A 16,958-nucleotide genomic window follows, 5' to 3' on the forward strand; every position below is an offset into this window, starting at 1 on the left:
ATGATTCAGTGGTGATACATACGTATGAAGAAGCACCCATAATCCTCCACAGGGTGTGATCTCCATCCCCTCACAGCTCCTGTGTGCCAGCAGATGTGCTGATGTTGATGTGATTAATGTTGAAGCTGATCTTATTATTTTCCTCCCAGCTGTGTATGAACAGTCCTGTGAAGCGTACAAACACAACGGCAACTCCTCGGGACATTTTTACATCGACGTGGACGGCAGCGGACCAATCAAACCACAGCTGGTCTACTGCAACATGACAGGTGACACACACACACATTCACTCCCCTTCATCCTCCCATCATCACTCAGCGTTTCACATGATGAACATTTACATAATTGTAAATGATGATGTCATCTCCTTTCCCTACAAGGCTCCGTTTCTGTTCCCATCTTTACCTCAGTCTCTCTTTTTCCTCCATTCATCTCTTTCTCTGTCCCTATTTCTTCCATCTTTTTAATAAAAAAAAATCAACAAGATATAGAGAGAGAACAGAAAAGTTCAAGTTCAAAATGAAAAAATGAAAAAGGAAAGAACAAGAGAAACCTTCCCTTCCATGATCTTTTACCACACGGTGTCATTAGCAGCACAGCAATGGTTGTGTTTCCTTGTGTCTGCCTCTCCAGAGGAGAACACGTGGATGGTGATCCAGCACAACAACACAGACCTGACCAGAGTCCGACCGTCTCCTGGTGTGAACCAGCATTCAGTTCACTTTGACTACTCGACTAAAGAGGAGCAGCTGTTGGCTGCTATTAGCCAATCAGATCACTGTGAACAGGAACTGTCCTACCACTGCAGGAAGTCCCGCCTCCTCAACACTCCAGGTAAAGACTTTTTTCCTTGCATAAAACAGTGACGTTGTTTCCAGCGTTGAATGACTGACAGATTTATAACAGAAAGGCTGTGTCAGACCATTGAAAGACTGCTGTGAACCATGGTCTTGTGTATCCTCACTCATAAGAGCTATGGGACAACCTTCAAGATGGAGGACTGGGGGATTGAGGATCAATCAAATAAGGAAACTGGGATGTACCCACTCCTACTAGATCAGATTATCAGTTAGCTTTAAGATAGTCAAGTATGCATTCATGTTTTTATTTATCTTTGTCTTTGAAGGGCTTGATTCACTGAAGTCATAAACACTGAATCACACTCGCCTTTGAATCCAATTTAACAGGAGCGGGCTATGTATCAGCCATACATCATTTTGAACAAAACCAAAAGCTCTGGAGAAAACAATTTAACTCCCTGGAGCTCCACACATTTTTCCCGCTCTACCACACAAAACAAAATAATTGTTATGCTCATTGCTGCACACTTAATCAGGTTCCAAGGATTTTCTTCCCATTTACCAGCGAGTCAGACAAATGGACTGTGTACGATTTGTATAAATGTCTCCTCCTTTTAGACTCAGCATTGAGGCCAATTAGTTTGTCTGAGTTTTGTTCTTTGTTTTTCCTCAAATGCTTTTTCATGGTCTTACAAGTCATTAATTGACCCTAACGCTGTGACTGAGAATCAGTTAAACCACCAAAAGTGTGTAGACATGCATTTTTCTTGTGGCAAACACTGCCTGTGAGAAAGTGGTTAGGAAATGATTTATGACCACCATTATACAGACAGAGTTTCAACATTTATCTTGAATTTTTTTTTTGCATTCAAGCAGCATACAGGGTTCTAATTTTACAACTTTAAAGAAAACTGCTGCAGGGCACTGGGATAATCTTTGATATTAATGTCTTCTGTTCAGCCTCTTTCTGGTTGCAGCCAGTTTGCAGTAAAACAAGGCTGGAACCATTAAGGGCAGATGGATTAAGGAAAGAATATAGAGATGCTCCAATAGCGTTTTTTATACTTGTGTATCGGCTGAGTACTGATCCGATAACATTACATATAAAAAAATAAAAGAATAACAGCTGAATATTACTAACCCTGTATGGATGTGGTATGATTTCTGTCATTCCTTTATGGTGTGACTCTGGTTAAACCCTTTGTAAAACATGGACACACGAATGCCTTCTCTTTTATTATCTAATATGACTGTCATTCATAAAGAAATAAGTCTTGATGTAAATCATGTAATCACTTCCTACCCTGTTCGTCCTAACACTTGTGCCACCACTTGAAATTGGAGCCTTGCACACTGTGCATGTTCCCCTTTTACTAGTGGGTCTTTCCACTTGAACATGTTGCAGAAACTGCCAGTTTATTTATTTTATATTGAAATTGAGTCCAAGAATTCATAAAGAACTCACATTGTGAGACAGTGGTTCAATGTTTAACTCCTGTTATGACTGATATGTCTAGATGGAACCATCTTTATCCTCTGTCACCAGGGAAACCAGGGTCTTATAGATAAGGAGGCAGGGAAAAGCATAACTCAGAGAGAACTGCCCAAATCCAGTTCTAGACAAGGATGAGTGAAGAGAGGCAAAGGGCACGACACATGTAACATAAGGTAAGAACATGTGACAGTGACCAGGTTAAAGGGGCCGACAGCGTCGTCACACACATAGGTTTAGACTGTAGTTTACCCTCATTTGGGTAAGCTACAGAATAGTGTTGTAACCATGTGCTTCCTAGGAATATATACAGACCAGACAGCTTCAGAAAGATTCACAACTCGATTCACATGCTGGCTTTGTACTGCTCATCATTTTCACCCTTGTTGCCAAGTTTACCGTAAATACTTCTGCCTGAGACATCTGAACTCCTGGTGATCGTCTTCTTCTCCAGCTTACGAGATTTCCACAACACTTGGCATTCAGTTTGTGGTTTTAGAGGGGCTTACAGTAAAGTGTTTTAGGAGACAGCACATCAGCAGACACGCACACGGCTGAAGATCAAGAGTGTCGTTGGAGAGGGTGTAGACATCACAGAGAACCTCACCTGAGCTCCTCACACCCAGCACATACTAAAAAAATCCAGACATGGGCTCTGCTTCCTCTGACAGCTGCACTAATTCAAGGTCTCAGCTTCCATCCTGAAAACCTTAGACAGTCCTGACAGGCAGCATGACAGGCGCCCTGCAGAGATCGGCTGAATACACCACCAGAACAGCCCCCCTGCAGGACAACCTACAGCAGGAGGGTGAAGATGAGAGCCCAGAACATCATGAGAGACACTACACACCCCAACAGTAGACTCTTAAGACTGTGGAGGTCAGGGGGACACCTCTGCTGTCACATGACCTAAACCGAAAGACCAGATCCTCAACACACACTCTCCACTTTAACAAACTTCCACACACATGTGAACATGTCTAAAACATCCACATCCTCTGTTTGATTCTGCCACTTTCACACTCTAACTGTAAATACTGGTAGATTTATATTTGTTGTATGTGTATAGAGTTCTACACATCTATACAATCTATATTATATGTTTGTATAGATTTGTATTTATACATATAGTTTCATATAGTTATATAGTTATTTTAGTTTTATTGAGTTTAGTTCATTTTATCTTCTGACTAGATTATATTGCTTTCATTCACTGCTTATTTTACTCTGTATCTTTGTTCATGTGACAAATGAAGAACCTTGTACCTTGGTTGCATTGGTGCAAAAGATTCAGTCTGTACAGTATTTTAGGATTTATTATAGGGGTATTGTGTTCCAGTAAAACACATGAAATGTAAACAAAAGGATAAAAGGGAGATTGTTTTATTTTTTGGATGAGGAAACGGATGGAAAGAGAAAAAGTAGCTACACCCACAATGTTCTCTTGTTAATGATGCTCACAACTTACAATACAAGACATTTTTTTATATTGTGGCCACAATGTTTTGTCCAAGAAGCGTTTTCAGTATGTAAAAGCCAAGACATACTTGGCAGCCTTTCTAAGGAGAAGTTTCTGTTCCCTTATTTATTCCTCACACAAATGTGTTTTCTTTGGAAACAAGACAAAGAAATGTGCACCTGAGAGAAAATAACTGAGTGCTCTTTGTGAAGATGTTGTGGTGTATAAAACTGAGGAAACACACATTTACCTCGTAAATAGTGCTGCAGCATTCATGTAGTGTTGCCAGTGAAATGTTGAGAGATACTGTAACTTTGGGGTTTTGTAGGGGTGTTTCTAGCACTGTTTACAAAGGTAAATGTGCTTCTCTCCTTAGTTTTACACAGCACGATATCCTCTCTCAGCAGCATGTTTCTAGTAGTGCGACTGAAGGCTGAATCTGATACAACAAACTGGTTCCTCATGTGTTAGCTCAGCTGTCGTGTGTGTTTCAGAGGGGTCTCCGTTCAGCTGGTGGCTCGGTGGTCCCGGCTCCGGTCGGGTCCAGACTTACTGGGGCGGAGCTCAACCAGGAAGTCAGCAGTGTGCCTGCGGGCTGCAGGGCGACTGTGTGGACCCACAACACTACTGCAACTGTGACGCTGACCGCATGGAGTGGTACTGAAATTAATAAACTCATATTTACATGTATTCATATATTTTTCTCAGTACTTATAGTCATAAGGTAATGTTTTTTTCAGTGTGTTTTGTACTTATAAGGTCATGCACCTCAAGTTTAAGTGTCTCTTTCAAGCATCCACCATCAACCAACTATCATGTCTGATGAAAGGAAAACAGAAGACTATGGGCAGAATGCTCTGCTACACAAGGTCAATTTGTTTGTAATAACTGGTACCATGCTCGCTTTTCAGGAAAAAAATAATAGAATATTGACATAAAAGTAAAGGAAAAGTAAAAGTTTACATAGCAGTTTGTTCAGTAATACAGTGTTGGTCTTTCCAGAAAATGTAAAAAAGTTATTAGGGAGAATTAACATAAAAAAAAAAGAAGAAGAAGAAAAAGAAATCTGTTCAGTGTGACCAATTTAAAGAAAAGTGAAGATCATTTGATGAAATTTTTTCATCAAATGATTTCATTTCTTATAAAATACACAAAATAATAAGGAAAAGAAAATCTGGGTTGCTTACCAAAACATGTCAATATCAGATTGGCTGAAGAAAATAGGAACACTCATACACACATACAAAAAATAGACACGAGACATAAGAAGAGAAGACATATGTGCAAAGTCGTCTGACTAAATGTAATTTCCTCAGGAAAATGAAAACATGTCTGATGACTTTGAACAAACATGCTGTCCCTGCTCAACTTGAAACTTTGGCAAACATCCAGTCGACGGGGATAAATTGAGCAGAGTAAAAAACAAAACTGCTTTAATGTTTCCTCATGCTGTAAAGGTTCCTTCCATGCCTCACTTCATGTCTTCTGTCACTCTTCCACCACCAGTCCAAACTGTTTGTGCAGTGGCGCCTCTATTTTTACATACCTCAGCTGCCATAGCTGCTCTTCAATATTTTATCAGACCCTCAAACTGCTGCATACGTCAGTCCTTCCAGTGCTGAATGTATTTTTATCCACAGCTTTCCTTAGCAACAAGGTTAACATTCATATTAATCCTCAGTGCATAAAGCCGGGTGTGGGCCTGGATGGACAGGAGGTGTTTTGGGAGTAGCTGTTCCATAAACTTCCATAAAGTGCTGAGCGTCAGGATGGTTATGATTTGGTTTTGGAATAAACAGGTTCCTGAGAGATTACACCTACACACTGCAATGTTTGCATCAGCTTGTGGCAACATGTAACGTTGTCACAAGACTGATGTAACATTAAAAATATACACACCAGTAAATCTATGCACGAAAATGAGCATGATTTGGGTTCGGTGACTGGTGTGTTTTTGTTCATTCTCTGCATAGTTTTTTGTTCTTTTACATATCAATCTATCTGCTCATCCTGTTGCTTCCTCTTCGTCTACATCGTTTTCCTCATTTTATCTTTGCCTTTATCTCCTCCGTAAACCTTTTTCGTCTTTCCTCTCTTTTCTTTCCTCTTTATTTTTGCTTTTATTCTATTTCCTCACTTCCTCCTCCTCATCCTTTCCTTCTTCCACCAGGGCTGAAGACTCAGGCCTGCTTATCCACAGGGAGAGCCTCCCAGTCAGGACTGTGGTGCTGGGTGACATCCAGAGGCCAGGGTCAGAGGCCGCCTACAGGGTGGGACCGCTCCGTTGTCATGGAGACAGTAAGTGCCCTCCAAAAACTCCAGTTGCCTGGTTTCACTTGATTCTAAGATCAGATCAGGAAATCCTTCTATTATGTACTGTTGTCACTTTCTTATGCTTTCTAGCTAAACAACACTGGTATATGACAGTCTTAACATTATGTCACCAAGATTTAAATATTAATGCAGATATTTGCTATACAGTTACTGTGTAGTAAATACTGTATCTATAGTGTATGTTATAATGCTGTAGTCTATTATACAAACTCGCATGGTAGAGCATGTTCATCAGTTTGTGTTTCCCCTGGAGACACAAACTCTACGTGTTTGTATTCCAACTGTCACTGAGCAACATTACATCATTGAGACTTTTGAGTTTTATTCCAAGCTCATCAAGGCGACCACTCTTTCCTCTTTGAAATGATTTTGTAATTGCAGTCTTAAGTACCTAAAAGTTGATACATGCGCTATTAATGCCAAAGCATTGCTAAAATTACTCAGTTTTCATCTAATCAGCCTGCTTGGCTCATTTGTTTCTGATGTGAAAGTGCATTTGTGTTTTTTTCAGAGAACTTCTGGAACGCTGCATTTTTCGACAAGGAAACATCGTACCTCCACTTTCCCACCTTCCACGGGGAGCTGAGCGCGGACATCTCCTTCCTGTTCAAAACCACGGCCTCCTCTGGTGTCTTCCTGGAAAACCTGGGCATCAAAGACTTCATCCGCATCGAACTGAGCTGTGAGTAGGAGCTAAATCCAAACACACTTAAAGGGAATGTGCGTGTGCATTTTAAAGCCCTTTAGGCAGCGTGATTTATAGTATGCCAGCAAAACTAATAATGTTCTTTTATTTCTATTTTTTGCTCTATTAGTGATGCAGTTAGAAGATTACTTTGGATTGTACTTTATTCACTTTTGGTCAAGTTTGGTCCTTTTTTCTTTATTTTTAATTGAACTGTGAACACTTTCATTTCACAAAAACACTTGTATCCTTACAATTTGCTTTAATGTATTTTCCCCAAACATTTTCCCAACTATTTACTCTTTAAATTTTGAGGTTAAATGAAACCGGCTGTTCAGTTTTTTTACTGACAGGCTGGATTGTGTGGAGTTTTTGTTTTCCTCTATTTTTTTCTGCTTTAGGTTGCATTGTTGTTTGAATCAATTCCCCACACAGACTGCAGTTGAATGCATTGTATACGCCTCTGTGGGTAGCACATTCTGGCCCACAGGAGACAGCCTTGTATTAACCACACAACCAATAAAACGTGAACAAGATTAAACCCATAAAGAGGAACTCATAATTACTTCAGGCAATTTTTTTGCAACCTTGTTTTTAATTTTACATTTGTTTTGTAAACTCCCAGGGGCATTTTCGCCATGACCCTCCATTAATTTCTGTCTCCTGCATTATGCACACACCACAGTGTGTCATTTAGATTAAGACAGTAATAACCAACAGGGTGTTATTTAGTTTATGGGTGCCATGGAAATGTGGCGAGGTGTGAGATGTATGTTTATAGCCTACCATAGATTGTGTCATTTGAAATATAGCTGTATTACCCAACAAGGTGACCTCGTGCTTATATGGTTATGACAGTAACGCAGCAAGGTATGAAGTAGACATTTATGGGCAGCAATGGTGTGAGTCATTTAGTGAGGCATGTATAGATGCCTTGATGTCTCTAATCTATGGTATTAGAGACATCGGTGGTTGCCTTTTGAAGCTCTTTCACCTCACTTCACCCTTTTAGTTTGGATTAGCTTTCTGTTTGCTGCTTGTTTTCGTGTTGTGTTGAAGTTCAGAGGAAGTTGTTTACAAAATAGGATTTCAGGTACACACACAGACGCCTCTCTCCTCTGGAAATTATTGTTAGTGTGGTCGCTCGGTAACACTGTGGCCAGGCCTGAAAACAATTTCTAAATGAAGTCACTGTAGGATGTTTGGATATTGTTTCATCTTGTTCTGTTGTCCCACAGTAATACATCCTCACCTTCCACCAGCACAACATGAAGAATGATGGTTTTGTTTTGTCTGTACCCTCCTAAATCTGTTGCTGTTGGTGGAGAGGACAAAGAGAGCTGAGCAGACAGCTCAAGGAGTAAATACAGTCATGCAGCACTGAGGTGCTGTCCGTGGTGCTGAACCAGGGCTGCATTAACAGAGCTGAGGCGCTGGCCGTGGTCCTGAAGCTAATGCTCGGGCTCAGAGTGAAACATTTCTGAGGGCAGTGGTGGAAGTATTGAGATCCTATAATGGGTCAATTTTTTTTTTTTTTTAATGTGAAGACAATTTGAAAAGGGGAAACAGAGCTCGACAGTGAGTCTCAGCTCCACATGTTCACCAGCAAAAGAGCCCGATATTTCACTTGGTAGAGACCAAAAACAGCTAAAAGACAGTGAATATTGGATTTACATTAAGTCCAAATGAATGATCTCCAACAGCATGAATGTGATGATATGGGAATGTTACCCACAACACTGCTGACTGCAATTGGATAAAAAAAAAAAAATTGCTTATTGCAGGTTTATGTATCAATACTACAAAATAAAGTACAAATAAAAGTAAAAGAATACTGACTAAAATTTTGCTAAATTTACTATATCAAAATTTGTTCCTTATTTTAACATTTGAATAAGCAAAATAAAGTGTATAACTGATGTGATGATGATGATACCATTCATTGTGTCCAATTGTCCATTTGGTCTCCAGGTAAATGTTGCTGAGGAAATAGCACAATATTTCCTCATGAACTGTAGTGAACTACCTGGAGAGTACAGTTACTTTGGTAGGGTACTTGAGCACATGCACTTGCACTCACTTCCTGGGGTTACCTAACGATAGCACATAAGCAATAAAATACAATGAGGTGGCCTGATGTATGAAAATAAAGTACTCACAATGGAGTGATTACCATACAGAAACTAATTTTGTACATCAGGACACCTCAGAGAGTGTTACACATTTTGTGGCCACTTACCACTGCAGAGCTATACTTAAATCATCACACACTTTTTAAAGTATTATCAATAAAATGGTATCAGGTATCAAAAATAGCATTTTACTGTTATAGCTGGATAATGGTAGACCTGATGTTAACTTACTAGACTGTAACTGCAAAGCTTAGCAAGGTTCTACAACGAAGAGCATTATAAGAATCTGGAAAGAAGCAGCACATCGTCTCTAGTCTTTTGTTTGTTGTTATCCTATGAGAACTGTTCCCAGTCTGCTTAGATAGAAAGCTCTGCTGGCTTTTGTGTTTGTTGTTTTGTTGTGAGAGAGTAATTAAACTTCAATCCAGAGAGTCCTGCACCTCCCTCCCCCCGTCTGCCTGTTTGGTCTCCATACACTTGGGTCCAGCCTACCTGCTTGTTAAAGCTCTTGTCTGTGTTCCCAGTTGTGGCATTGGCAGGTCTGAGATGAATGGTTGGAGCAGTGTGAAAATATGCAGCTGTAAAATGAAGATTCATTCCAGCTGCACTTGGCAAGATTTTTTATGTAAAGATACACCTGTGCCCCCATACTAAATCATAAAATGGAGGTTTCAGCATAGGTGTCCCGTGGACTTTAATTGAGATGTGGACATGTCCTGTTTGCACAAACTGAATGATTGTGTTGGGTCTGTAGCTTCTAAACATTTAAATTGTCTCCTTAACAGTAGCAATGTAAGACCTCTCTGTCCTGCTTTTTTTCTGTCAAGCATTTAAATTAGTTTCACTACCTCATTGAAAGTTACTTTATTGAATTCATTACTGCTCAGTATTTTGTGACAAATTATTTGGGTGATTGAAAAACCTAAATCAATCTCCCTGATTAAATTTGGAAAATGTTTGCTTTAATTAAACTGTATGATCTGAATCTGTAATCTGATTTGTATAAGGATTCAAAAACATCACCACACAATGAAATACATCTGCTTCACCAGGCAACAGAGTAATTGTATGGTTTTGTTTCAAGATGTTGAATACTCATCTAAATGTGATTCACATGGCATATTAATTATGTTTCTTTCTCTATTGATGCTTCCCTATGTCCTCTTCCTTCTTCCCCGTTATCTACATCTTCACCTTCTCCCTCTATTAAAATGTGTTTTCTTTGTCTCCTCTATCCCTTCGTCCTCCCTCAGCCTCCACTCTGGTGCTCTTCTCCTTCGATGTGGGTAACGGGCCGCTGGAGGTTCACGTGGAGTCGAGCGTCCCACTCAACGACAACCGGTGGCATCGAGTCCGAGCCGAGCGCAACGTCAAGGAGGCGTCACTTCGATTGGACGAGCTTCCTGCCGCCACGCAGCAGGCTCCTGCTGACGGACACTTCCACCTGCAGCTCAACAGCCAGCTGTTCATAGGTGAGAGGCGTGTTTTTTCTTCTGTGTTTGTAACGATCAAATGACCTCACAGTCAAGCAAGGAGGAAAATCCTGAACCATCATATTTTATCGATTGAGTTTCATTGTTTGTGATCAAAAACAACCGCTCTTAATTTTACACTGGAGTTTTTTCTGTTTCTGTGTGAATTTTCGCCTGAGTCTCAGGGCTGATGGGTTCAAAGCTCTTTCTTAAATCTTCTGGGATTGGAACAACACCAGTCTCTCTCCGTCTTTTACTTGCCTCGTTTCTTTTATCCGTTTTGCTCTTGAGAGAACCAGTAGCTCAGTGTTTCTGTCTCTGCAGCTCCTGAACTAGCTTTAATCACAGAACTTTTCAGTCCAATTTCATTCTATTTTGGAAGTAAAACTTGTTTTTTTTCTTAACCTCTCACCAGACAATAGTTTATGAACCATAGACAGGTTCGGAGCTGTGTCTCGTTACTCAGCTTTTACACAGGAGCCTTCTGCGTTCACTCATCACTCATGAGCCTAGGTCAAGGTTATGTACTGTAAATCACAATCAAAAAAAATTACTGAGAAGGAAAAAAATGAAAGGTACCCTAACTAAAGGTTAAGAAAGTAATCTTTACATCCACTGTTTCTCAACAAAGCACAGTATATATTTTCTCAAGGCCAAGTGAACATGTTGAATGCACTTCCTTCCTCAAAACGTTTGCTAAGCCAGTTTCTTCTACATTGCCTTGGCATGTTGCTGTCACCAACTGCTGATCACTGAAATAGCATAAAATTAGGACTTTATATCTCATGTGTACAAGCACCAAACAATATGGGAACCCAGTCTTAAAAACGTTGCTTGATTGTGAAACTACTGGTCAAAAGCTTCACTGGGTACCTTTAATAAACAAAGGACACAAAAATACTCAGCATAGCTAACCAACTCTTGTGAAGGTGAATTGCAAAGGATTATAAGCAGCCTGTGAAACCAGTTTAATCAGGTTGAGGTTTGCCAGGTATTACCCTCTAGGCATACGTAAAAAAGGCAGCCTTACAGAAAAGTAGATCATTTTTGTTTGTTTGAAAGTAAATGGAGGTTATGCTGTTTGGTTTTGAAGAGAGACACTGTTAGTCTGACTCCACTTATCAAGTGGTGCTAAATACTGAAGATACCAGTTTGACACATTTACATATAGGGGGGTCTGACACCATACTTCTCCATAGATCTAAACCGGACACCAAAAGTAAAGTTTAGAGATCAATAACAGCTTGTACAGGATGTGTTGTGTGTCCCCATGAGACTGGGATTAAATCCTCAGAAAAAGGGCTAAAAATATTCTTTTACATATGTTAATTTGCTATTGGCTGAATCCTGTTGTCTGCTCAGCGGTATTGGATATGAAAGATGCTGAGTCTGCACATCTATTCTATAGGGCTTATACTAGTTCTTCATCCACGGCCCCACAATACAAACTCCTGATAGACTGAGATCCAGGACTCAAGGCGGGAGCAAGTCTGACCTCCTCTCACAGTCCCACGCACTGAGGAAGAGAAAGAAACTTCTGATTCAAAGAATCCTAAACTGCTGTTGGACAAATGACACCAGCTGCTACTATAGATATGAAAGCGCTGAGTCGGTGGATTCTGACCACACTGAGCAATAATCGCATTCAATAAATAAACATGCAGCAGGGAGCAGTGATTATATATAGTGTGTCGTGTGATTTCTTGCAGCGAGGGTCTTTAAATAATCTGTAAATGAATCTGAAGCTGTAAGTTATTCATCAGTAGTCATGTAAATAACACACTGCACACTGAGGATATCCAACTTGATCAATACCCTGTTTATCTCAGCTTCATCGTCTGCAGCAGGGTGAAGATTGATTGGCTGAATGTGTTTAGCCAATTATCCACTCCGAATAGCCAACAGGTTGCCGCCATCAGCCGAAACCCGCATGTGTTTACCTCTGAATTATGTAGTACAATGGAATATTGGCAGCTTTGTGTGTTTGAATGGGAATGTGCAGAATATCTGACTTGATGATCATGATTTGAGCTATTCAGAGCATCGGCTGTATGCCCGAAATATAAATATAAAATACACAATATACTTGTGTAAAAATAAGCATTGATATCAGTTCAGCTTTTCTGCAATAAAAAGCCACTACAATGATGTGCGAGCTATAATATTATATGCATTTTATTATATGCCTCCAACAAATTCATATAGAAAAATGTTTACTTTTGTTTGGATTTCTAATCTTGCATGCATTTTGAATAGTTAAGCTATGTTATCATGTGCAGTGACTTTATGAGACACAGACTTTTAAGTCAGTGTACTATTTATTATAAAAGGCACAGTGTTGTATGAATACATAAGCCATAATTCCACAAACATTGTATTTATGAGCCTTAAGTATTCATTGTACAGATTTATAAAGGAAGAGAATTACATTGTCGCAATTAATAACTTGTGTTATTGCCTAGCAGGGATTTATAAGCCATAACATCACTTTTGCAGTTTCTTCATTGCCTGATATTTGTGGGTGTAAAATATCCACATGCAGCAGTTTCAAGTGAAAGATTTTCGCATTCATTGCAAGCAGCATTTCACATTATTTGTTGTATTGCCTGGTTTGGATAGATAAGTTGTAGTTTATTGGTGCTGCATTGCATCCTGTGAGTGGTGGCATGAAAACAGTATTTCCACTTAGTTCAAAAGAAAAACCTGGTGTAATCATCTGGCTTTTGAGGTATTGTTGGATTCCAGCAAATCTTCATCCCAGTGGACGATCATCATTAGATCCTTTAATGTATTCATACTTGATGATGTACAGATATTTTATCTTCTTGCTTTTCCTGCTGTAGACACTGCAGTCCAGATAAGTGCTAAAACAAATCATAAATCAACAGAAAATCTATTAAAATAAAATGTTTTTAAATGTATTCATCATTTAAGTGATGCTAACGACAGCATGCTAACATTCTTGCAATTACAGTGCTAACATGCTGATGTATGTGTGATGTTTACCATATTCAGCTTCTTAGTTTAGGGTGTTAGCATTGTTTTAGCATTTGCTAATTGGTCCGAAACAAAATTTGGGCAAATCAAGATTTGACCGAAAGATGATGTTTGATGAAAAGTCTGCACCATATGAAACTCATGGTGCTGGTAGAAAATCAGATCGTAAGTCATTAACATTTGTCTTTTGGGGAATGTCTAAAAAATGTCATTATCTCATCGTCCATCTAATTGTTGTTGAGATATTTCAGTCTGGACTAAAGTTTTGAACAAACCAACTCTACCCCACAAATATGAGGCAGATGGACCTATCCTGTGTGTGCTTTATTGCATAATGTCCTACTTTCATGTTCAATATAATTTTCTGCTCCAAGCTACAGGAGCTGTACATGCTCTTGCTTTCTGGACCTGCAGGTTAAGGTTCTATGTATTTTGAGCCACATACATAGCCTTTGATGGTTTTATTTGATCTCTGCTCCACTAATTGTTTTTCCCTTCACAGTCCTGTCTCATACCGTATACTCAGTGTGTTCTCACAGTCTGATCTCATATAGCGATGCTATAATCATCTTGTTACAGCTGAGGATGTATAGGAGGTTAAAATTCTTACTGATCTTGAAGATCTCACTGATAACCTCTGACCAAAGGAGCAGGGCTATCTGGATTTGGATTTTTTGATCTTTGCTTTGATCTTCACCCCACAAATCCCTCATTATGCTTTTTATAAACAGTCTTACCATCCTGGAAGTGATTCCTGTTTTGTTTAGTCACAAACATTGCATGTTTCTTCATTGTTAGCCAACAACTTAGTTAAAGAATACTCATCCAAAGATTCATTTTTATATTTTCAAAATATTAACTTTTTTGAATCCATGCTTCAGTCAACTTCAAGTTCTCTTCCCTGTTTCATAAAAAAAAAAAAAAAGAAAGAAAAAAAAAGTGGGTATTTCCCCCTTTGTGTTTCAAACCTATTTCAATAATTTACAGTTTGTGACTTGTATTACAGCAGAGAGAGGAGTCTGACAGAGCTCAGTGAGTTATTGGTGTGAAAAGCTGCTGCTGCTGTGCAGTAGGAAGATGTCAGCTTTGGGGCGCTGAGAGCAAAGTGCACAATTTCACCCTGTGAACCTTGCAGAAATGACAGGTTGTCTGGTTTGCTCTCATATGTGATGGCACAGCAAAAGTTTACAGTATGTGTGGGTGTAAAGGTGGACATGTACTTTTGATATTATTTCTCTGTCCTCTGGTTTGTAGCCATTATTTAAAAAAAAAAATCTGACAAATTGCAAGTGAGGTGCGGGAGAATGTGCAAGGAAAGGTGATGGAAAGGGAAGGAGATCTGCCTTCCTGCTCCACATAGACAGATGTATGACCAGATACACAGCCAGGCAGAAATTCAGCATGGCAGCCAACCACCTAGTTAGCCAGTCAACATCTAGAATGATGCTTTTCAGACAGACCTGAAAACAGCTGATGAAAGTTATGCTCCCAGATCAGTTTTCCACCTACAGCTTGTTGCCTCATTGCCGTTTCATCGTTGTGTCATTTCATAAGAAGAGTGTTGACAGTCTGGAGCTTCTGGAGGAGCAAAGGCGACGTGGATTTGCTGTAGATGACAGGAGGAGGAGGAGAGAAGAAAAACCAAAGAGAAAAGAAAGCACACAGACTTGTCAGCACCCAAAGAAATGAAAGAAAGGCGGGTGAAAAGAAGACAGACAGGAAGATTTGTTCTGTCTTTGTTCTCGCAGTGCTAGCTTTGATTGCTGCATGCTTTCGTTGATTGTGATGTTTGCAGTTTCAGCTCAGAAATTTAAAGTGTAGCATTTTACATCTCGACATGAAACATAAAAAAATCATTAAATACAAAGCATTAAAGACCATTCTCTGTTTTGATGTTGACAGGAGGCACAGCGTCCAGGCAGAAGGGCTTTCGGGGCTGTATTCGCTCTCTGCAGCTGAACGGCGTCACCCTGGACCTGGAGGAGAGGGCGAAGATCACGCCCGGGGTTCGACCCGGCTGCCCGGGTCACTGCAGCAGCTACGGCTCGCTCTGCCAGAACCAGGGCCGCTGTGTGGAGAGGGTCAACGGCTTCCACTGTGACTGTGGCCTGTCAGCCTACACCGGAGCCTTCTGCCATACAGGTACTGTCCACATGTTATGTCCTTTAGCAAGACACTCAACCTCAAATCTTAGGGCTGTAGGCAAAGTATACCAGCCAGTGTCATCATGCTGTAAAGGTTTTCTTTGTCTGGAGAATGTACTTACTTTGGAAGTTACTTAAGAGACTCTTTTGTACTGAATAAAAATGAATGTGGGAGGAGTTAACTGTGAGGTAACTGTGACAACCATATCTATAAAACAGACAGAAGTAAAGTGCTGGAAGAGTTCAGCTGACAAAGTTATCACAGTCTTCATATAAACCAAAGCCATTTTTATATTATACTTTTCTCCATAGACAACAATGGTGGGGACACCCGCCTTGACCCGTCTCTGTGAGACCTGTCGAACCACTTGACAACATGTTGCCACATCCGCCACCACCCCCGAACCCCCCCGCTCTGCTTTACAGTTACTGTTTGCTCATATATCTCACCAGACAAGGTCAGAGCTGCTTTGACATCATGTGTCAGCTCGTGGCTCCTTCAGGAGGAGAACGAAAGAGTCGAAGCCGGCTATTGCCTGAGCAGAGTCAGAGCAGGTTAACCCTGAACATCTGCATCTCCACACAGCCTTCATTTCTATAGGACTCCAATAAGATATAATTCTCATTGTATTTACAAATATAAATAACAGTCAACACAAGATGAGAAGAGACAGATACTGTTATTGAGAACAAGTTTGCGGGGGTGTTTCTCTGCTGCTGTGTTTAGACTGCATGTCATTCCACTGTATCTTTCACTGCAATCAAATGTCTCATGCAAATAGTGTCTGTTTGATGTGTTGAGTCTATTTAAGTAGTTTGTTTGATGTCAAATTAGTTGCATCATCAAGTTGAACTTTATATCTGGATCCAACAACTTAAGTTAGTCCGCGATTTTAAGAGGACTCTCTATGCCCTCTTCTGTCCATCCATCTAATGCACTTATCTGCATCTCCGTCAGCATGGTGAGGCACAGAGAGTACATTTTAGTTGCTTTGATGCATCTGTGAAACACCGCATGGATATAGTTATGTTTATAGTTGTCAGGAAACTTGTTGAACACCGTTTTCTGTAATTGGTTTAAAGTGGGTTTTTTTCTTGATTTTGTGCTGGTATTTTGAGAACAGCCTTGTGTTCTCTGGCAGTCTAATTAGGCCATATAAATTTGTTCATATGCTTTAAATATCTGATTGAGCTAAAATGACCCAGAGCAATTCATTATAATATTGAAACAAAAGTGGAAAGTCACTGATATGGAAGAAACAAACAACTTTTTTTCAGGCTTGATGAAATATAAAATATCTCCAGTCCATGAGTGATGTGTAGGTGAAGCAGAGTTTAATGTTTTAAAACATCAGGCTCAACTGTTAGAAAACTGGATGCTATGTTCCAGAGAAGGAGCCTGATGCTTTCCAGGGCTGACTAACTGACTCACTATAAAACAGA

General features: G+C 39.9%; 1 protein-coding gene across 1 annotated transcript in view; it reads left to right on the top strand.

Annotated features, from left to right (window-relative positions):
* LOC111668449 (contactin-associated protein-like 4) overlaps nt 1-16,958 on the top strand; it is a 97,393-nt gene that overhangs the window by 68,443 nt on the left and 11,992 nt on the right. The window contains exons 12-18 of the mRNA XM_023424523.2: nt 150-269; nt 634-834; nt 4,246-4,408; nt 5,922-6,049; nt 6,597-6,767; nt 10,156-10,374; nt 15,274-15,513. Of these exons, the coding sequence (XP_023280291.1) occupies nt 150-269; nt 634-834; nt 4,246-4,408; nt 5,922-6,049; nt 6,597-6,767; nt 10,156-10,374; nt 15,274-15,513 (1,242 nt within the window). The remainder of the gene's footprint in view (nt 1-149; nt 270-633; nt 835-4,245; nt 4,409-5,921; nt 6,050-6,596; nt 6,768-10,155; nt 10,375-15,273; nt 15,514-16,958) is intronic.

The sequence above is a fragment of the Seriola lalandi genome, unplaced genomic scaffold, assembly GCF_002814215.2.
Source record: "Seriola lalandi dorsalis isolate HSWRI2012SDOR001 ecotype SW California unplaced genomic scaffold, Sedor1 jcf7180002054736, whole genome shotgun sequence".
Classification (NCBI taxonomy): Eukaryota; Metazoa; Chordata; class Actinopteri; order Carangiformes; family Carangidae; genus Seriola; species Seriola lalandi.